The sequence below is a fragment of the Gymnoscopelus braueri genome (genome assembly GCF_963280865.1).
Source record: "Gymnoscopelus braueri genome assembly, chromosome: 17".
In the NCBI taxonomy this organism is placed as follows: domain Eukaryota; kingdom Metazoa; phylum Chordata; class Actinopteri; order Myctophiformes; family Myctophidae; genus Gymnoscopelus; species Gymnoscopelus braueri.
Genome location: NC_137617.1, coordinates 1,855,939 through 1,878,018, shown reverse-complemented (window position 1 = coordinate 1,878,018; position 22,080 = coordinate 1,855,939). Strand labels below are relative to the sequence as shown.

At 41.4% G+C, this 22,080-nt stretch overlaps 2 protein-coding genes across 3 annotated transcripts in view; both read right to left on the bottom strand.

Moving 5' to 3' along the window:
* Positions 1-392: 392 nt before the first annotated feature.
* On the bottom strand, positions 393-5,139 carry LOC308104817 (mitoregulin-like). The gene is made up of 2 exons (XM_080455346.1): positions 4,956-5,139; positions 393-935 (listed from the first exon to the last, which is right to left on the bottom strand). Exon 1 carries the CDS (start codon positions 5,127-5,129, stop codon positions 4,959-4,961), a length of 171 nt encoding a protein of 56 aa, XP_080311472.1. The 5' UTR covers positions 5,130-5,139; the 3' UTR covers positions 393-935; positions 4,956-4,958.
* A 6,824-nt stretch (positions 5,140-11,963) lies between these two features.
* nrap (nebulin-related anchoring protein) overlaps positions 11,964-22,080 on the bottom strand; it is a 57,143-nt gene continuing 47,026 nt past the window's right edge. Inside the window, exons 32-43 of one of the 2 annotated variants that reach the window (XM_080455337.1) lie at positions 21,781-21,885; positions 21,052-21,150; positions 20,789-20,896; positions 18,859-18,966; positions 17,548-17,859; positions 16,632-16,736; positions 15,594-15,692; positions 15,167-15,271; positions 14,481-14,588; positions 13,856-14,170; positions 13,419-13,574; positions 11,964-12,431 (exon numbers count right to left, since the gene is read on the bottom strand). In XM_080455337.1, the coding sequence (XP_080311463.1) occupies positions 12,063-12,431; positions 13,419-13,574; positions 13,856-14,170; positions 14,481-14,588; positions 15,167-15,271; positions 15,594-15,692; positions 16,632-16,736; positions 17,548-17,859; positions 18,859-18,966; positions 20,789-20,896; positions 21,052-21,150; positions 21,781-21,885 (1,989 nt within the window). In that variant the 3' untranslated portion in view covers positions 11,964-12,062. The remainder of the gene's footprint in view (positions 12,432-13,418; positions 13,575-13,855; positions 14,171-14,480; positions 14,589-15,166; positions 15,272-15,593; positions 15,693-16,631; positions 16,737-17,547; positions 17,860-18,858; positions 18,967-20,788; positions 20,897-21,051; positions 21,151-21,780; positions 21,886-22,080) is intronic. The other variant, XM_080455338.1, reaches the window with a different exon arrangement.

Sequence of the window (22,080 nt, the reverse complement as noted above, 5' to 3'; positions counted from 1 at the left end):
TACAGTACTTAAAAGTAAAGTAAATGTACTTAGTTACTTTACAACACTGATAAACACAAATTCAATCAGACATACATACTGCATACATATTATTGGAGTGGTTCTCAAAGTGAGGTCCAGGGACCCTCTGGCTCTGGGTTACTTGAGGGGGGTTAGGGTTAGGCCTACAGTTCTGTAACTCTGAGAGTGTTGTACACTCTCAGAGTTATGGTGGATCTGGTTGGATCTGGTTCCTCCGGTTTCGGATCCCAACCCTAAATATTACTGTCTCCAAAATCCCAGACAAATATCTATTCCCATATCACACTATTGATATGTCAATATACGTCCTACATGAAATGTAGTTTTAATGATATTAAAGTAGATGCAACATTTGAAGAAAAACAAAAGCATGAAAACAAATCATTTATTTCTTTAGAAATATTCTGACATAGAAGAGTTGTACCAGTGAATAATATCCAACATGTTTGCCACCATTCCTTTGGATCTTGATGGAGAAATTCGGGCCATGAAAAAAATATATAAAACTTTTGTCCCTAAAAGCAAAGTCCCACCAGTTTCAACTTTATAGAGTTCAGAGGCAGGGGAGATGTTCACTTTGGCCTTGTGCCCTTTCCATTTCAGAAGATAGACATTAGACCCTTTTCCATTTCAGAAGATAGACGTTATACCCTTTTCCATTTCAGAAGATAAATACAAGACCTTTTCCATTCAGAAGGTAGGTATAGAAAGTATGGTAGGTAGGTAGGCAGGCACTAGGTAGGTAGGTAGGTAGGTGTCAGAACTAATGGACGGATTGCAGAAACAGTGAAACCCTCAGTCCACTGTGGGAAGAAGGGCAGAAGCAGGAACACCACAGAAAGCTAGGCTGCAACACCTCCAACGGCCAGCAGAAGGCAGCACCTCCTCATTCCACTGACATCCTGCACTCATTCCTGGATATGGGAGATACAAAGAAATCATGATGGAGTCAAACCAATAATAATAACAACAACACTAGTAATGTATTATTAAATATCATGCTGACGTTCTAAATATCATGTATACAATCCGTTTTCACATATGCTATCTGTATATGCTATATGCTATTGTGAATTTGTACTTCCATGTACTGTTATTCTCATGTCTTACTAAATAAAGTACATCAATCAATCAATCAATATATATGTACTGTCTATATCTTTATTTGTTCTATTTAACCTGTCCCCCCCCCCCCCCCCCCCCCCCCCATCTCTTTCGCTTTGCTCTCACGCCACCTCTATGCTCGCTGTTCACACAGAATACTACAAAATGATGAATTTCTCGCACCTCTGCCTTACACATGTAAACCTCTGATGTGACAAATGTAGCACTTGACCCTAGCCTTGACGACCATGCAGTCTTATGCAAAGAAGGTTAAAATAAAGTTGCATGTTATTTAGACCAGTGGTTCTCAACCTTTTCAGGCCGCGAACCCCCAAAATAAATCACCCCACCCTGACAAGCACTTGGAATTGTAGGAGTTGAGGCATTACATTTAGTTTGACTCGGTTCCACAGATAAATATTGGGAAAATAGCCGAACTGTAGATCGGCTATTTTCGAAATTGTTACCTCTTTCTTAAATTATTTGACAATTTGGCCAATGTTTGAACAGTTATAGTATAGTTTGTTGATTACTTTTGATGCAGTAATAGTATTTTTCCATTTTCTTCCCTAGATGCTAGGTTTTTGTTTACCTGACATCCTATAGTTTATATAATTTCAATATACAGATTATTTATTTTTTATATTATATTGTTTAGACTGATACTAGCCGGTTCTTGGTTTACCTATGATCCTAGATTACTGAGGCACTACACGGTCTCTCTGCATTTGATGTATGTGTTTACCTTGCTTACTGTAAGTTGCTCTGGATAAAGAGCATCTGCTAAATGCCTAAATTGTAAATTAAACTGATTCAAATTAATATTAATATTCTTTAACAACAGATGTGTGATTAATTCAACTGTGAGCACTGGGATTCAGAATGATATACATGTTTAACGTTAAGGATAAGGATAATTCCTTTTAACAGGTCGTTCATGAAAGTCCTTGCGGTCTTGTTTCCAATGAGAACCTGTGAGCAATTGGGGTTAAGAGTCTTGCTCAGGGACAAATTTCATATCATCGGCACATATGCTGGGATAGCCTGGAATCGAACCTGGGGCAACCAGGGCCAGCTGGTTCCCTAGGCGGGCTCACTAACCACTCAGCTATGGCCGCCCCTATTTGGGACTATCACAGTACATTGTGTACAATATGTTATCAAAGTGGCAGGTTATACATTGCATAGGCTGTGTGGGTTAGGGCGGGGTTACAGTCTGTTATGAAATCAGCCACCACCACCCCCCGTCTGTCTGTCTCTCTCTCTCTCTCAAAACAATAACAAAAATGTAACAATAAAAACATCACGTCCCCAAGTGTGATATAAAGGTGCAGCCAAGTTCATTAATTCAATGTTGAAAGTGTTATGTGACGTTATTTGATTTGACTGACTGTCCCCATATGCAATGTAATAATTACTGCTAATTATGTTACTGTTAATGTCCAGTAGACAGACAGAGACTAACTATCTAATTTATATTATAGAGGACAGACAGACAGATAGATATCACACACACACACACACACACACACACACACACACACACACACACACACACACACACACACACACACACACACACACACACACACACACACACACACACACACACACACACACACACACACACACACACACACACACACTTATTAGGGGAAGGATTACTTCTGAAATCTGAAATAAGTTTTGTGTTTTAGTAGGCAATGACTATAAACCATGTAATGTTACCCAATGTAACATTAACACATCTTTCACAAGCTACAGGCTCAACTCCAGTTGGTTACAGTCTACAGATAATTATAGCAATTAGTTGAGTTGCAGCTTCCATATTGTGTTTGCTATTGTTTAGTAGTAATGTATGTCTGTTTCACAACACATTGGTACTCAGTCACACACACAATAATAGGCCTCAAGCTGTGTTTCACCCTTTTGACAGATTGATATGTATGTCACATGCATTTTTTTGAGAAAATGTTAATCAAATCCACACACACACACACACACACACACACACACACACACACACACACACACACACACACACACACACACACACACACACACACACACACACACACACACACACACACACACACACACACACACACACACACACACACACACACACACGACTAGTTGAATTATACTTTGGTTGCGAGCCTGTCCAGCCTGGTAACAGGATAGGTGGACACTATAGGGACATCTGGGCACCTCGATGTAAAATTGGCTATTTTGTCCAAAATTTTTAAAAAAATAGAATATTTGAAAAATGGTCTTAACTCTTAAGTAAAGTAAATTATACATGAGCAGAACATGCTTAAACATTCAACAAAGGTCTAATATGTCTGCAATTGCTACAAATTGCTACAAAACCTGTCATCATTACACATGTGCCCAGATATCCCTATATAGTCCATGAGCCAGACAAGATTTCATTATCAAAAGAGTGGGCAAAACCAAACCTATATTAGATTGTTCATAGGGTCAATACGAGTAAATAAATATATGATAACCTCTCCACAGGAGTAGCTTTTTCATGGTTATCACACATTTTGTTATTTTCCCCATACGTACATGACAGGTGAAAAAATAACATTTAAAAAAGAGTTATCATAATGAAACTTCCTGAGTTGATTACTTACATGAAGACAATGATTTATCGTATAACAAGTTTTCTGAAATTGTATATTTAAATATGCAAATTAGGAAAATATGCCTGAATTTGCATAACTTTCCAGAATCAACTTTGGAACATTGGACAAAGTCAGAGGTCAACATTCTTATTTCATTTTGTTAAGATGTTGGAGTCAAAGGTTTTTAACAAGGGAATATTCAATATCTGGCTCAATTTTGGGGCTCTGGCTCATGAACTAAATGCCTAATTTGCATATCTAAATATACAATGTCAGAAAACTTGTAATACGATAAATCATTGTCTTCTTGTAAGTAATCAACTGGGGAAGTTTCATTATGATAACTCTTTTTTAAATGTTGTCATTTTTTCACCTGTCATGTACGTATGGGGAAAATTACAAAATGTGTGATAACCATGAAAAAGCTACTCCTGTGGAGAGGTTATCATATATGTATTTACTCGTATTGACCCTATGAACAATTTAGGTTTGGTTTTTCCCACTCTTTCGATAATCATTGCTCAATTTTGGGGCTCTGGCTCATGGACTAATAGCGCCTATTCTGATTCCACGAGCCTGACCTTGTCGCGCGGCCAAAAACAAAAGTAGCCGATCCGCTATTTTTTTGGCCGCTTCAAACTCTTCAAACTCTCTTGTAAGCGTGTGAATGGCGCAACTACTATAACAGCTATGGCTCACACGACGCTCGTCCCTCACGAGCGTCATGGCTGAACTTCAACCTGGTGTTTGCATTTCTCCATTTACAGTCCGTACTACAGAAACGTTCAGATTTCAAATACAAAGTGCTTACCCCATGGCCACGGGTTCTCAGAAGTATCGTATTGTTCAATAAAAAGCATTTTAATCCGACCGGTGGACATTTCTTTGAATTCTCTCCATCTGCTTTCAAATACGCGGCCCTATCGGTTGGGAGGTGTATTGCTTTCTGATACATTATGAGAAAATGGCCGCCAATCGGATTAAAATGTTCTTTATTGAACAACAACGGAAGATACGGGTACATACACCTACCCGAAGTGAATTGTAACATCCGTGGCCATGGGGTAAGCACTTTATATTTAAGATCTGAACGTTTATGTAGATGTACGGGCTGTAAATGAAGAAAGTGCAAAAAAACAGGTTGAAGTTTCGTCATGACTGTCATCATATGACAGTCATATTTCAGGGCTACTATACCATTCAAGCCAGGTCCAGTTTCTTTTGCGTCTCTGCCAGCTTGTCCTGCAGCCTCTTCTTCCTCCAGTCTAAGAACTGTCTCCTCATGCGGTTGGCCTGCCAGCCGGACAAGAACCCCACACCGAACGTTAAAAGCACCGCCACTGTCAGTGTCCTCTCCGAGACGTCCGCCATGTTCACCTCTCTCTCTCTCAGCTGTGTTCCGTGAGCAACGATAACGGAGCAACAATAAGACTTCCGGTGGACGATCTCTTCAGAATAAGAGTACCCTCTAGAGCAAAAAGGAGCCATTGAAAAAACGGTTAATTTGCACATTAAAACTATAAATTAAGCATTTAAACGACATATTATGTTTCTATACAACACATATAATGTTTCTGTGTAACAAAAACGGTTTTTAAAACATTAATAATTTATCTAAATGGATAAATGGTCAGAAAAGGTCAGAAAAGTGCAGTTTTCAGACAACAGTGGACACTGGACAGGCGCCGGCGGACACTGCCAACACTTCTGACATACGCACGCGTGCGGGGACACCTCCCCTACAACGCCACACTCTCGGATAAGCCCGAGAGGTGTAAAAAAAAGTGTGGCGGACCGTCCAGTGAGGTCAGAGGTCAGAAAAGTGCCGTTTTCAGACAACAGTGGACACTGGACAGGCGCCGGCGGACACTGCCGACACTTCTGACATACGCACGCGTGCGGGGACACCTCCCCTACAACGCCAAACTCTCGGATAAGCCCGAGAGGTGTAAAAAAAAGTGTGGCGGACCGTCCAGTGAGGTCAGAGGTCAGAAAAGTGCCGTTTTCAGACAACAGTGGACACTGGACAGGCGCCGGCGGACACTGCCGACACTTCTGACATACGCACGCGTGCGGGGACACCTCCCCTACAACGCCACACTCTCGGATGAGCCCGAGAGGTGTAAAAAAAAGTGTGGCGGACCGTCCAGTGAGGTTGACCAGTTATTGATGGATATGTGTTGATACTTCCACACAACAGACATGGCTATGGACAAGCCTTGCTTCTATTTCAGTTTCCCAGTTTGACATCAGTATACATTTTCAAGACCATTAATAAAGGCTCACACCAACATCTCGTTCTGTGTCTCTCTCCGTTCCTGAGATAAGACTGATGTAACATTGACTGTGACGATGATTGTGCCATTTATCTAGGGCCACTCTCTTCTGGAGTTATTTTCTACTCAACAGACTTGCACACAGGAGTATTATTTTGTGTTATTGTGCTTGTCATAATTAGAAACAATTGCTGGCTGTAGGCTATTAAACGCTGACTCAAGTAACAGTCTCGCTCACTAAGAGTCAAATAAAGTCAAAGGACGGAGATAGGTATTAGGCCTACTATATAAACTAATGCGAGAACTGCAGCATATTTGACACAAACCCAGTTTGACTCCAGTAAACAACACTATCATTTACGTTGAAATAGTGTATACGTTTTGTAAGTGACTATAGCAGAACCCCACAATTTTTAACATTCACAATTATAAAGAATGAAAATAAACTTTTAAGTGCATACTTTTAGTGGCATGTCTATTACATCATGTGTACCTACATTACATTACATTACATTACAGTCATTTAGCAGACGCTTTTATCCAAAGCGACTTACAATAAGTGTATTCAACATAGGTAGGGAACGAAAACTACTAATCACCAGAAGTCTTTAGTGCATTTTCTGCAAAAACAAGCAACCAAGAGTATACCTAGCGCTAAGGTAAAAGTGCAATATATCAGCTACCTATTTCCTTAAACAGATGAGACAAAATAGCTAAATCAAATGAGCATGAGCTAAAACAAATAAGTGTATCGACTAAACAAGATCCAATAAATAATCCAATAAACAATACAGCAATAGAAAACAAGCGTTCGTACAACTAGTTAACAACAAGTAGGTCAGGCAGAGAGGAAGGGTAGTGTTTCCTGAAGAGGTGAGTTTTCAGCCTGCGGCGAAATATGGGCAGTGACTCTGCTGTCCTAACATCAGTGGGAAGTTCATTCCACCACTGTGGGGCCAGAACAGAAAAGAGTCGTGACCGTGTCGTGACCTACCAGCTTAATATCAATCAGGCAATGGATGTGGAGCCATTTCAAAATGTGTGACATTTTCAAAGAGAACTCTGGAACTAATCTGAACAAGAATCAAGAGGGATTTATTTGTCACTTACTCAATACAGGTACAAGCAGTGAAAAGTTGAGACCTGTTTCTACAGAGACTGTGCTAACACAACCAAACAAAATATGTCAGTAACAAGTAACAATACTGATGTAATGAAGTAGAAAAAAAATCCGAGAGTGTGGCGTTGTCCAGTGTCCACTGTTGTCTGAAAACGGCACTTTTCTGACCTCTGACCTCACTGGACGGTCCGCCACACTTTTTTTTACACCTCTCGGGCTTATCCGAGAGTGTGGCGTTGTAGGGGAGATGTCCCCGCACGCGTGCGTATGTCAGAAGTGTCGGCAGTGTCCGCCGGCGCCTGTCCAGTGTCCACTGTTGTCTGAAAACGGCACTTTTCTGACCTCTGACCTCACTGGACGGTCCGCCACACTTTTTTTTACACCTCTCGGGCTTATCCGAGAGTGTGGCGTTGTAGGGGAGGTGTCCCCGCACGCGTGCGTATGTCAGAAGTGTCGGCAGTGTCCGCCGGCGCCTGTCCAGTGTCCACTGTTGTCTGAAAACGGCACTTTTCTGACCTCTGACCTCACTGGACGGTCTGCCACTTTTTTTTATTTTTATTTTTTACAAATTATCTCTCAATGTTCACCAACATTCTGTACTACTGGTCTGTATCAATTTTCTATCAAGTTCAGGGGCGCTCAGTTATGGAACAGTTCTCACACACACACACACACACACACACACACACACACACACACACACACACACACACACACACACACACACACACACATTTTTTGTAAATGTTTCTGAATACATTCTTATTTGTATTGTATTTTAGTTTTTCAATAGGTGAGATCAACTTTATAACCCCCCCCCATGATAATTTTCCAAGAGTGACCTGGCCTAGAGGCAGCATCATTACAATAATGGACAAACAATACAAAAACAATACATATGTAACAAACACAAATGAATATCCAGTTAAAGTGCAAAACAGGATCAGAAACTGTGATAAGTGCACATTTAATGGGGATCAATAGCCAGTTTAAATCAGGAACAACCTAGCACTTGGAAGTGATCTAGTATAAGCCATTTAAAAAGACATACATCATAAATATATTTTTAAAAATACATTTGTGTCTTTAAAAAGAAAATTGGCACTTAGAAGTGTTCTAGTATGTGCCATTTAAAAGACATACATCATAAATGTATTTTTAAAATAGATTTGTGTCTTTTAAAAAACATTACAAATTCGTTATCTTATTTTGAAGGCAACCGGAAACCGTATTGTTGCTAGCTCAAAAACCGGATGTCTTATCGTTGCTCCCGGAACGGAGCTCTCTCTCTCTCAAGGATCTGGAAGAGAACTACAGGAAGCTATCCTCCGCTACCATAGAACTACAGGAAGAGAACTACAACAGGAAGCTATCCTCCTCTACGATAGAACTACAGGAAGAGAACTAGAGGAAGCAGTGTTGCCAGGTTTTGCGAGAGAAACAAGCAACCAGGTCTATGAAAACAAGTTACAAGGAGTCCCCTGGCCTAATTAATCAATGTGCTGCAGTTGGCACCTGGCACCTGTCTCCCCCACATGCAGATGGCATCTAGATCCTTCCACAATGCACATTAATGTGGTTTTATTTAGTTTTACTTATTATTTTCTGCTCCCACATCATTTATTGATTGATTGATTGGTTGCAGACAAGAAAAAACACACATCTATAACATGTAGCCTAGAATGGACCGAAGTGGATTGAGATGCACTCAGCGTTGATCTGAAATCACATTAATCTGCAAAAAAAAATAACTTTTAGAGTTGGGGAAATATGCATAAAAGAAGTGAATTTGAGGTTAAATGTAAACACTAGGGCAAGGGTCTTCAACCTTTTCAGGCCAAAGACCCCCTAGCTGAGAGATGAAGCAGGGACCCCCGCCACATATTGTATAAAATTGTGTTGCAGATTAAGCCTTTTCATAGATTTCATCAGTGTTGTGTGAACTAATGTTTTTTGTTTATTTCACTTAAACCCTCAATACTTGGTAATCTTGATCGTTGGCTCTGTACTTGGCTCTGTGCTCTTTATTCCCTCAACACCAACTCGCTTTGCCGAACATAGCTGATCTACAAGCTCACAACGCCTGTTGTGCCCTGTTGAAGACCCCTGCACAAGGGGGTGCCAATAGCCATTCCCATTCACATAGACCCCAAATGACGCTCCTGAGTGAGTCCTCTGTAGAAAATAATACCAACCCAGATTGTGTGTTTGTGTCTGTGCAGGGGGATTCAGGCGGTCCCCTGGTGTGTGAAGAGAATGGAACCTACTTTGTCACTGGAGTGGTGAGCTGGGGGGAAGGCTGTGGACAACCCAACAAGCCTGGTGTCTACGTCAATGTCTACAGGTTTATCGACTGGATCAATGGCTGGATTAAAAGGTAGGGTAAGTGATATTTTTGGTTAAAACAAAACGTTTTTTTTTTGTTAAAAGGTTAAAGCACTATATTCTGATCATAGTAATCATTGCTATAGAGTGTTTCTTCAGTAATCGGAGTCTCCCTGTCTCTCCAGCTCTTTATTAAACAGATAATACATTTTCAGGTAGGTGACAAAATGTCTTTGTGCCATCACTTCCAATTTCACTGGTTTAATCTGTATCCTGACTGAGTTCTCTATCCTGATTGGATAAAATTGGTATCCTGACCTGAAAATGCATTTTCTGTTTAATAAAGAGCTGGACAGACATGGTTACTGAACAAACATTCTATAGCAACGAGTAAAATCTAAATATAGAGCTATTTAACACGTATTTAAACTAAAGAAAATCACGTACCCTACCTTTCACTGAAAACATTCCCCTGCCTCTTGTGTGTGCCTGTACTTATGTCTGCAAGCCAATACCGGTGTTGTTTTATATATTTTGATTTATTTAAATCTTAATTGAACAGACATAAATGCAATCAAATACAGATACACAATATAAAGTGTGTGTGTGTGTGTGTGTGTGTGTGTGTGTGTGTGTGTGTGTGTGTGTGTGTGTGTGTGTGTGTGTGCGTGAGTGTGGTTTGAAAAGAAAAACAACTTAAAGGATGTGGTTTACTTTGACAAAACCATTTATTGTTATTTTTCATCCAATATTTTATTCAAACATGTACTCCCAGTCCAGCCTTGAGTTCTTACTAGAGCCACCATTGCATTTCTTATAAAACTGAACCTGCCAGACATACGTACATCACAGATCAAACTAAGTTCTTACTCAGATAAACATCACTTTTTACCACATAACAAAAACAGCCGTCGTAATGCAATGCTGAGTGGTATGGCTAAAGTTACTCACTTTAGCTTGCAGCATTTTATTCACTTATAAAGATATAAAACAAATGATTAATAAATACTTTGGTTATTGCAGCAAGAGCTTGGGAGACATTACCGGTGCAGCCCTTTTTCCCCCCTCCTTTCTCATCAACACACCAAACACATAACAGCAAAACGCTCAACTTTCTTTAAACTCTCTACATGACCTATGCTCTCTCTGACGTGGAAAGCCCTGTGACTGCATCATGACTTTATATGGTTCATGAAACCCATTCATTTTATGCACAAAACTCCACCCATCAAACTTTCTACAAACATGGCAAAAGTCCATCTCTCCATTGACATGCGTAAAACTGCAATCTGTAACTCTTATGTCCGACCTGGGATTTGAATCTGAGGTCTCCTGCATGAGACCACATTTCTACCGCTCATCGTTTTATGAGCTTCAGGCAGTAATAAGTGTCAATATTATAACTAATACTCGTTATATTGTATTAACATACTACAGAATGCTTAAAATGATGTTTCACTCATTGAAAAAGTTCCGGATTGCAGCTTTAGTTCCCTTCAAAGTCTCTCATGTCGCACCTGGTTTACTGTCCAGAAACGAGCAACCAAGCAAAGTACAGTACCTGCCATAATGCTGCCTGTAAACTGCAAATTAAAGCTCTACTCAACAATCTAGAAGGCTCATTTATGCTTCGCCGCTCGCCACTTTTCGCTCAACAAAAAGTGACGTATTTTAAACGGACAAAAGTGGGCGTGTGATGAAGTATATATGAGCCTAAAATACCCGTTCTCAACGCCAGGTCCGGGGACAACCAAGGGGTTCAAATGGACCCTTAAGGGTCTGTAACTCTGAGAGTGTACAAATGGAACCAAATGGACCCTTAAGGGTCTGTAACTCTGAGAGTGTACAAATGGAACCAAATGGACCCTTAAGGGTCTGTAACTCTGAGAGTGTACAAATGGAACCTTACAGGTCTGTAACTCTGAGAGTGTACTAATGGAACCAAATGGACCCTTACAGGTCTGTAACTCTGAGAGTACGAATGGAACCTACAGGTCTGTAACTCTGAGAGTGTACGAATGGAACCAAATGGACCCTTACGGGTCTGTAACTCTGAGAGTGCACAAATGGAACCAAATGGACCCTTACAGGTCTGTAACTCTGAGAGTGTACACTCTCAGAGTTAAATGAGCACTGAGGATTTTACAGTGTAGATTGGGGTTCTAGTATGGTTTAGTGTTCAGTGATTCTCTTAATTTCAAGGGACCCCCAGGTTGATATGCATTTAACTCATTTTGGGTGGGAACCCCTATTTGTAACTATACCTTTCAGGACGGGAACCCCTTTTGGGGTTGTTGTTGCTATGTACAGTATATAACAACATAATTATTTTTTCATTTTTGAGTTACGGGTAAGTTTTTCTGAAAACTTATGTCAGGATTTAGAAGGCGTTTTTAGGATCGGCCTAAATGAGTCAACAGACCACAAACCACCATTTGATTCACATTTTCTATCTCTGAGATAAAAGAAAACCTCAATTTGTGCACTCTCTGAGTTACAGATCCCAAAAAGGGCCAATTTGGACCTCTTGGTGGTTCCCCGGAAACCGACTTTTAGAACCAGGCGCACTAAAAAGGTTTTCATCTACGCCTCCTCGATGGCCGCCATGTTCCTGGACGAGGACGTCTTGACGGAGTCCTCCAAGGCAGAGGACGAGGACATGGAGGACGAGGCGGCCATGGAGGAGGTCTGTTTGGAGGAGGAGGACGAGACGCTCTTCTTCTCCATGGACCTGAAAGAGGAGGAGGAGGTGGAGGTGGAGGTGGAGGAGGAGGTGGTCTTCTTCTGCTGCTGCACCGTCTGGATGGTCTTCTTCCTCTTGACGTGGAGGACCTCCATGGCGTCCATGTTGACGCCGGGCTGCATCATCTCCCCCGTGGTGGTCTCCTCCGTCTGCTCTGAGGAGCACTGGTCCTCCTGCTGCTGCTGCTCCATCATCTGCTGGTGCTGGAGCTGCATGGAGGGATGAGTGGGTGAGTGGATGGATGGGTGGGTGAGTGAGTGAGTGAGTGAGTGAGTGAGTGAATGGATGAATGAATGAATGAATGATTGAATGAGTGAGTGAGTGAGTGAGTGAGTGAGTGAGTGAGTGAGTGAGTGAGTGAGTGAGTGAGTGAATGTCGTCATCATGTTTTGGTACTGTGATCATAGAACTACAGTTAAAGGGATAGTTCACCCAAAAACATATATTTTTTTCTATCGATTAGCCAATAATTTGATGACCGGCAGCGGTCATCTCCTTTGGCTATTGGCTTAGGAATGCGACAAAAAAAAAAAATATCGATGAATTCAAGTCTCCATGGGGTGACTAATCGATAGAAACATTTTTATTTTTGGGGGTGAACTATGCCTTTAAAGGTCTGAATCCACAGAAAGTGTTTTCTGAGCGGAGGAGCGCTCTGGATATCATGTCCAGAGTGTATTGGCGCCTGCAGCAGCGTTCGACCCTATGAACCGTTGCATGTGCTCGAAAGTCGTGTCATCTGCGTTACTGGCACAAATGGCCTCGCTGAAACAACAGTAAACATGGACTTCTCAGGGTTGTGGTAACCATTCGAAGTCAACTGGTAAATGACCAGGTTGTCCGACACAGCCAAGAGGATTAAACATGGCATTGATGAGCAGCGCAACTATGTTCTGCTTGAAGCACCCAGGGCGTTCCGCCAAAGAACACCGGATGGTGCATGAGAGCAATGAAACTCGAAGCTCGGGCGCTCCAGCGCGTCTTAACCATAGAAATGCATGGCAGAAAGGCCCTGGCAGCCAAAAAAAAAAACGTTCTGTGGATCCGGCGACTTACAGAGCATAACTAATCTGTTCCCTCACCATCATCATATGTTGGCATTGTGATCATAGAACTAGAGTTGTGTCATTCTCACCATCATTATATGTTGGTACTGTGATCATAAAACAGTTACAGTATATAACTATCATTCTCACCATCATTAAATGTTGGTACTGTGCAATGGCCTCATCGGTGGTCACTCCCTCAGCCAGGCCCAGCTCTGCGGCCCGGCGGGCCAGCTCAGCCTTGTGGGAACCAGGAGGGGTCCAGCCCGCTCCCCTGATCCAGTTCAAGTCCGCCTTGTAGTTCACCTGCAACAGGTAGGATTTAATTTTTTACAACAATCACAGCATGTGCTATATGTCTTCACAACATCATATTTATTCAGGGTTAGTATATATATGTATATAAGGGGAACCGCTCAGTAGGAGTGTAGGCTGCCATGGGGAGAGGTTGACAGTGACACTTTGCCTCTCCATCAACTTCAGTTGTTTGAAGTGTCTGTGGCCTCATGCATATGAAACTGGGGGGGGGGGGTCCTTGAAATGAAAAATAAAAAAGTTGTCCTATATAAACCAAGCCCCACACTCACGTCGCTCTGCAGCTTGTAGGCCTGCTTGGCGTGCTTCACGTCGAGCTGCTGGGCGTCACAGGTGTAGCTGTGGAGCCTCTGGCGGTAGGTCAGGTCGCTGGCCTGCGCCTGGCTCTTCTTGGCCTGCAGGAACTCGGGCCGGTCGCTGCTGACGTTCTGGTAGTGCGAGCGCTCCTCCTTGGACTGCCGCTTGTACTCCAGGCTGCTCTGCAGCTTGCTGGCGGCCATGTTGTGCACCATCTTGGGGTCGTCCTGCACGCACTGCAGCCCCACCTGCTGGCCCTTGTCCTTCACGTGGGACTCTTTGTAGCGGAACTGTTTTGATTGAATTGATTGAATACTTTAGTAACAGTGGTGGAAAAAGTACTCAATTTTTTTTTAAACAAGTCCGGAATTAAAAATGTACTTGAGTAAAAGTACAAAAGTATTGGTATCAAAATGTACAACGCGTCGCATCGCGAAGCGTTGTGAGCTTGGTAGATCTGCTATTTTCAAATAGCCTAAGTATATGTAGGGCTGAAGTGGTTAATATATGTTTTATAATAATAATCAATAGCTAAAGAACTACAGTACATTAGAATTTAGTCAGTATACATGTACTGTCAGCGGTTGTGCTTAAACTCACATCACTGGCGATTTCTCTGGACGCCTTGGCGGTCTGGAAGGGAATGGCGTCCAACCTCAGGTCAAAGCCTGCTGATCGACCCTGATCCGCCGAAGCCTTGTAAACTTTCTACATAACATAAGATAACAAAAGTTAAAGCTGCACTTTGTAACTTTCCTCTTCTAACCCAGATTTGAACCCGGTGCTGAACTTTTTACCATTGAGCTAATAGAGCCATGCTTGCTTGCTCAGGGGATAAATTGAATCTTGACCATCAGGTCAACATTCGTGTCAGATGATGATCCTGTGTCAGGTGAGACATGACCTTTGACACAATCTAAATGTCTCAATAAAAGAGCAGGGAGACAAAATACAACCACCCCAATTGTATATGTTATATTGTATTAACATACTCCACCATACAGATTGGACAAAATGACATTTCATTCATAAAACAAAAGTTACTATACTAAGTTAATATATATATTAAAATGTTTGCACAAAATTTGTGCAAACATTTTAACATTTTAATGTTCAAGATTGTTTTTTAAATAGCAGATCTACAAGCTCATAGCACGGCACTCGTTGCCGCGCTATGAGCTTGTATATCTGCTATTTTTGAACAGCCAATGAAATCTTAAAATGACACAGATTCTTTCCCGGTCTAAATGGGTTAAGAGAAACTAACATTTCCCGAAATGTCTTACATTGCTGATTTGCTGGGCGTTGAGCTTTGCTCGGAGGAAGTCTGGGTCATCAAAGTGCAAGGTGTACTTATGCATATCCTCGTTCTTCCCAGATTTGTACAGCCTCTGTGAGATGGAGACATGAAAACGAGTGTTAACATTACTTGAATGTTCCATCCCGTACATTTCTGGCGGCAACATTATTTTGGTGTACTTTTTTTTGTTGCTTAATAGTGTTTAGAGAACTAGTCAAAAACACATTTTATGTGGAGAGGTTATTGTGAAAAATATACCAGTGAACAACATACTTCTTAATTTTAAAAGTCAAACAGTATGACTTTAACATTATTATGGTTTTAAATTAGCCAATGGTGTTAAACAGCTGACAGGATGTTTGACAAAGGTTTTCACGGGTCTCCTTGCAACACCAGGATGTTGAGCAGCTTACCTCGCTGTTCTGCTGGTAGCTGTGTTTAGCATGAACCATGTCAGGAGAGTCTGCTACGGCCGTGAACTTCAGACTGTCTGGAAGCTGACGATACTTCTTCTGTAGAGAGTACGCGCACACGCACACGCACACGCACACACGCACACGCACACGCACACACACACGTTAATATCTCTGTTTACATACGGCACTTTGGCTACATTTATATGTATTCCTGTTAATAGCTCAACACACAATTCCAGTCTAAGTACAGAGGAACAAGCAAGAGTTCTGTAGTATACTTTAATCTGGATGCCTGAATGGATGTCTGACCGCACTTTGTAGCACAGTCTCGCTATTGAAGTCACTGTGTCTGTGTGTGCGTGCGTGGGATTCTAACAGCAATAGCTCCTACAGTTCTGATCCGAGTCAACAGTCAACCAAGGAGGACCACTATTCTGAAATATTTTTTTCAAATGGGATCAACAAGCATTTCATTTGTGTTCATTTCCATCCATCTCTAATGAAAGCAGTGTGGATGGTGTAGACGTTACAACTTTTGGACACAAGAGGGCGATATAAGACAAATACATGTAGCCACACAGCAGGGAATGCAGGCTTTCCCTACTGGGACTCCCTCTTTCTTTGGTGTTTCGCCTTGATTGCGTCTAAACCCTAACATTTAACATCACTAAAACTATGCCTAAACCTAACCCTGACCCTAACCCTAACCTCACAAACACTATGCCTAAGCCTAACCTTAACCCTAACTCTCACAGAAATGATGCCTAAACCTAACCTCAAAACCCTGTCCGTCTAGGCGAAACACCAAAGAAAGAGACTCTCCCTTTCCCTGCTCATGCACATGTTAATGGAGGTATCTCAGCAAGTTATTGGCTACATTTAAAAATAAATGGTTTACTTTAGATCATGTATATCTTTATTATCTTATTGACCATTCACATGGTGGACATTTGGCTCTTACTTCATATACTCTTGTATTAAAGTGTACTCACATTACTCATCATACAGTATACTCTTGTATTAAAGTGTACTCACATTACTGATCAGCTCCCCGGCCTTCTTGGCTGATTCCATCTGAGGAGCTCCAACACCGTCCCAGGCCACACCCTTCATGAAGTTCAAGTCGGACTTGTAGAGTTTCTAGCAAAGCAAAACAAAACAACATGCAGCAACACAACAGTGTGTTATAACAGCATCACAGCATGGAGAGAACAAACAAGTGATAGTACAGCACTATCTCCTAGGTTCGGTGTTTATAGTGCACCGCCCCATCCATTTATTACACTGGCCTGGGGCGCAGCCCCAGGAAAGAGAAAAAGAAAACATCGGAGAAAACAAAGAAAGCTGCAGTAATGGTGTATCTACCTCGCTCTGCAGTAATGGTGTTGGTGGAAAAAGTACTCCCATTTTTGACTTGTGTAAAAGTATCAATACTGCAATGTAGAAATACTCTGTTACAAGTAAAAGTCTGTAATTAAAAATGTACTTGAGTAAAAGTACAAAAGTATTGGTATCAAAATGTACTTAAAGTTCCAAAAGTACAAAGTACTCATTATGCAGAGGGTCCCATTTCACAAGTTTTCAAATGTATCAAATATTTTGAAAATAGCAGATCTACAAGCTCACAATGCGTCGCATCGGGACGCGTTGTGAGCTTATAGATCGGCTATTTTCAAATCCCCGAATTGCATAGGGCTGAAGTGGTTAATGTATGCTTTGTAATAATAATCAAAATCTACACACTAAAGTTTTCAAATAATTGTAGTGGAGTAAAAGTATAGTATATGCCTCTGATATGTAGTGGAGTAGAGGTGAAAGTACAGAAAATTGGAAATACTCCAGCAAAGTAAAAAATACCTCAAAATTGTACTTAAGTACAGTAGTTGAGTAAATGTACTTAGTTACTTTCCACCACTGTCTAGCTCACTCTGCAGTAACGGTGTATATCTACCTCGCTCTGCAGGTTGTAGGCCTTCTTGGCCCACTGGACCTTCATGTCGTCGGGCAGCACGGTGTAGGCGTGCAGCCTGGTCTTGTAGTCCTGGTCGCTGGCCAGCGCCTGGGCGTTCTTGGCCATCACCAGGCCCATCATGTCCTTATTGAGGTGGTACTGGCCGCTGGTGCTCAGCGCGTCCTTGCGGTAGCCCTGGTCGCTGCACAGGCGGCCGGCCTGGAGGCAGTGGAGGAGACGCGGGTCGTCCAGCACGCTCTTGGAGCCGATGTGCTTGCCCTTGTTCAGCACGTGGGTGTGTTTGTACTGGTACTGTAGGGAGGGAGGAGAGTACACCGTTACACACTTTGAAAAGCAGTGTTTCTCAAACCTTTCAAATGAATGTGTATTTGGCCACGGAACCCCCATTTTTCTCAAACGTTCCACATTTTACAAACGTTTTCAAGATTCTTTTGAAAATAGCAAATCTACAAGCTCATGCGACGCGTCGCTATTTTCAAATAACCAATGTATATAGGGTTAAAGTGGTTAAACAGATTTTAGCTGGGGACCCCGTGGAACCACCTCAAGGACCCCTGGGGGTCCCCGGACCCCACTATCCGATCCGGTTGTCCAGAGCCACAGATCCGGCCACTATGCACATATATATGGTCGTGTGCATATGTGGGACCAACTTCAAACTCGGCTAGGACTCGATGGAGTGCGCTGCTTGCCCCCGAGCAGTGGTGTAATGGTGATTTTATTCCGGCGGTATGGTACGGCGTTACTGCGGTGGCGTGCACCGTACCGTGCCGTACATGCATGTGTGAGTGAAAAAAATACTGGCCACACGCCACACGCCACTCTTTTACTTCTACTCCACTACATCTCAGAGGCAAATATTGTACTTTTACTCCACTACAATTATTTGGAAACCTTAGTTACTAGTTACTTTGCAGATATAAATGATTATATTATAAAACATACATTAACCACTTCAGCCCTATTTTATACATAGGCTATTTGAAAATAGCCGATCTACAAGCTCACAACACGTCGCATCGTGACGCGTTGTGAGCTTGTAGATCTGCTATTTTCAAACATTTTAGTACTCTTACTTTTGATTCTTTAAGTATATTTTGATGCCAATACTTTTGTACTTTTACTCAAGTAATATTTTGAACACAGGCCTTTCACTTGTAACAGAGTGTTTTTATATTGTGGTATTGCTACTTTTACTTAAGTCAAATATCTGAGTACTTCCACCACTCACGGCTGTATCACATGATTGTGTGAGCTCAATTACATGTCACCAGCAGCAGGGTCACTTACGTCACTAGCGATACCCGTGGAGGTCTTGGCAGCCTGGAAGGGGATGTCCTGCATGCAGAGCTTGTAGCCCTGGGCCCTCAGAGTGTGCCAGGACTCTTTGTACTTGATCTGCAATGTACAGCGTTAGCACAACATCACACATGAATTAAAAAAATATATAATATATACGGTGAGGTCCCTGGCTTAAAAACAAAACTAAAAACATTAGAGCACTAGAGCTTGCATTGCAAATGTGTGTCTCTTCAAATTTAGAGGTCAAGGGGTGAAGTGTTCTTTTATGTACATAAACCCAATGGAACAGCCTGGAAACTTCAGTCAAATTGACTTCTAATATGAGGTCTTTTAAGCACCTTAAAGGTAGGGTAAGTGATATTTTGGGGTATTTTTTTGTTTTTTGTTAAAGTAGGTGACAACATTTAAGCCAGTCAGGAGAGAGCACTGAAAATGCATTTTCTGTTCGTATGACTGTGTCACCCTGTGATCGGACATGTTTTTGTTAAGTGTAAGAGGACCACAATGAAAATAAGACTCAGACTTTATCTCATCCTCGGATTATTATTATAATTGTAATGTTTTGCTTTTAAAATAAAATAAACTAAAATAAACTAAAATGAAATGGTGGTCATAGGAGTGAATCCTAGCCTGGTATCCAGCCGGCTTCGCTACGTTCGGCGGACTTTTTTTTCTCTCTTCGCTTCTCAGTCTGGAGAGCACCCTATTGACTCGTTTTGCAGAACTACACTGGAACTACATGTTACGTTGGGCAACGTCGTTGCTGATTGGATGTTGTTCAAACGAATGACGAATCACAACGATCACACTGTTTTTTTTTGTCCCGCCCCGCACCACAGACCAATCAGAAGCCACGGTAGGTTTCGAAGCTTTTGGCATGTCCCGCCTCCTTTGGAGATAGGAGGATTTCCAGACTGAGAAGCGAAGAGAGAAAAAAAAGTCCGCCGAACGTAGCGAAGCAGGCTGGATACCAGGCTAAGTGAATCCCACTGTACCACAACTGTTTGAATCTGCTGTCTCCCTCTCACCTTTCTAAGAAATCCATCTTAATAATTAACCGTAATTAACTCTATTTTATAGTACTATATGTCATACTTTTCAGAAAGAAATAGTGAAATCATCCTAACTACAAGCTAGCAACAGATCTTATAATTGCCCTATTTTTCCCAAACAGTATGTTTTTCAAGTATCAAGAAAAACTATTATTGTTTTCCGGAAACCATATGGTGTGAGCTTATAGATCTGAACTTTTTTGAAAAATTCTGAAAATATTCACCCATAATTACATGCTCATAATAGAGATGCCAGCTTGAAAGTGTTAAGAAAATACTTAATACAGCCGACTGTCCACTCTCCTTTCAAGGAGAAAGGAGAGTGGTCAGGAGTGTTGCCATGTCTGCTCATTATAAGCAACTTGTTTTTCTGTAAAGTCGCTTGTATTGGTAGTTGCGGGTTGCAGGTTTTTTGGGCTTCTTTCTAAAGTGTATATTTGACCTTGCTTTCTAATAGTGTTTAAACCAGTGATTCTTTTTTTTCATGTCAAGGACCCCCCAAATTAATATGTATTTGGCCGTGGACCCCCATCTGAAAATATTTTGTGCAGGTACCTCCCACACAACATTTGAGTTGTTAAAATGTTCCACAAATATTCAAAATATTTAAAAAAAGATTTTTAGAAAATCGCCGATCTACAAGCTCACAACGCGTCGATAGCCCATGTATATAGTCATAAAGTGTAGTTGCTGGGGACCCCCTATAGTGGTGTGATCATGTGGCCTAGTCACTTCATTTGGGCTTGTTTTCACAGACCTGGCCGCTTGTTTCTCTTGCAAAATCTGGAAACGCTGGTGTTCAGTCTATCGATTAGATCAAATATACATATTGTTGTAGGAGATAATAATAAATGTTGTTTACTTACGTCACTGAAGTTGGCAGCGTTTATCTTGGATTGTGTGAACTCAGGCAGTCCCTGGGCAGTAAGCGTGTAGTTGTGTCTGTCACTCGCTCCTTTCTCCTTGTACAAACGCTAGAAGAAAGACAGGAGGAAAGACGACAAAAAACACTTTAAACATTTAACTGCAAAATAAGAAAATCAATGACACTATTATTTCTTTTTACAAGCTATGAGGTTTCAACATGACAGAGTCATTATTTGAAACTCAAACATGTGAAGAGTCTTACGTCACTGTTTAGCTGTCCACTCATCTTGGCGTGGACGATGTCCGGAGAATCAGCCACGGATGTATGCTTGAAGCTGTACGGCTGCTGGCGATACTTTTTCTGTTCATAGTACAGGAACGTTCAAAATCAGGGCAAACATATAACTTTTGTCACACAACCGTGGAGCTCAACTTAAAGGGATAGGGGGGGACTAAAAAATTAAATGAAAAATGAATTCAAGTCTTCATGGGGTGACTTATCGATAGAGAAAAAGTATTTTTTGGGGTGAACTATCCCTTTAAATAACATACTATAACATTTGACTATAATTTTGATTAATAAATCAATAACATTTCGGACAAAATATTTGCATTTTTTGTCCGGTCAAAATAAATGGGTGAAATTAAGGCACTGTCCTTTTTTTAACACATTGATTGCCAAGAACGAGTTAACTAGTTTTTACTCGTTTTTAAAATCCATCACTTGATTGCCAATATCGAGTTAACTCGTTTTTTTATTTTTTTTATTTGACCCAAAGACCAAGGAGATATGATTAGTCGAAGATCTAGACTCCTATCCACTTCCTTGTTAACTTAAAACTTTAAAACTTTGTATCTCAGCTCCTGAGTACTTTTTTTTTTTTTCAATGAAAAATCTCTGGCAATAAACTGCAAAAAATCTGAAATAACTCTGGCAATCAATGTGTTAAGTGGGTGAGTGTGACTTTTTTTTATAGAAAGTAACAATCACATCACTGATGAGGTCGGAGGCCTTCTTGGAGCCTTCGATCTGCAGAGCTCCAGTGCCGATCCAGGCAGCTCCTCTGAGATAGTTCAGGTCTGAACGATACACTTTCTATGGAGTGAACAGACACGCACACATATGCACGCACACACACGCACACGCACACGCACACGCACACGGAGCAAAAGAAAACAACACCAGATCATTAACCACTTGGGCCCTATTTCATACTTCAGCTATTACGAAATAATAACAGCACGTATAATTGCCCATAATAGGGATGCCAGCATGTGTTAAGAAAATACT

Coding starts and splice junctions, on each gene's coding strand:
- LOC308104817 (XM_080455346.1), bottom strand. CDS start 5,129: ATGGCGGACGTCTCGGAGAGGACACTGACAGTGGCGGTGCTTTTAACG.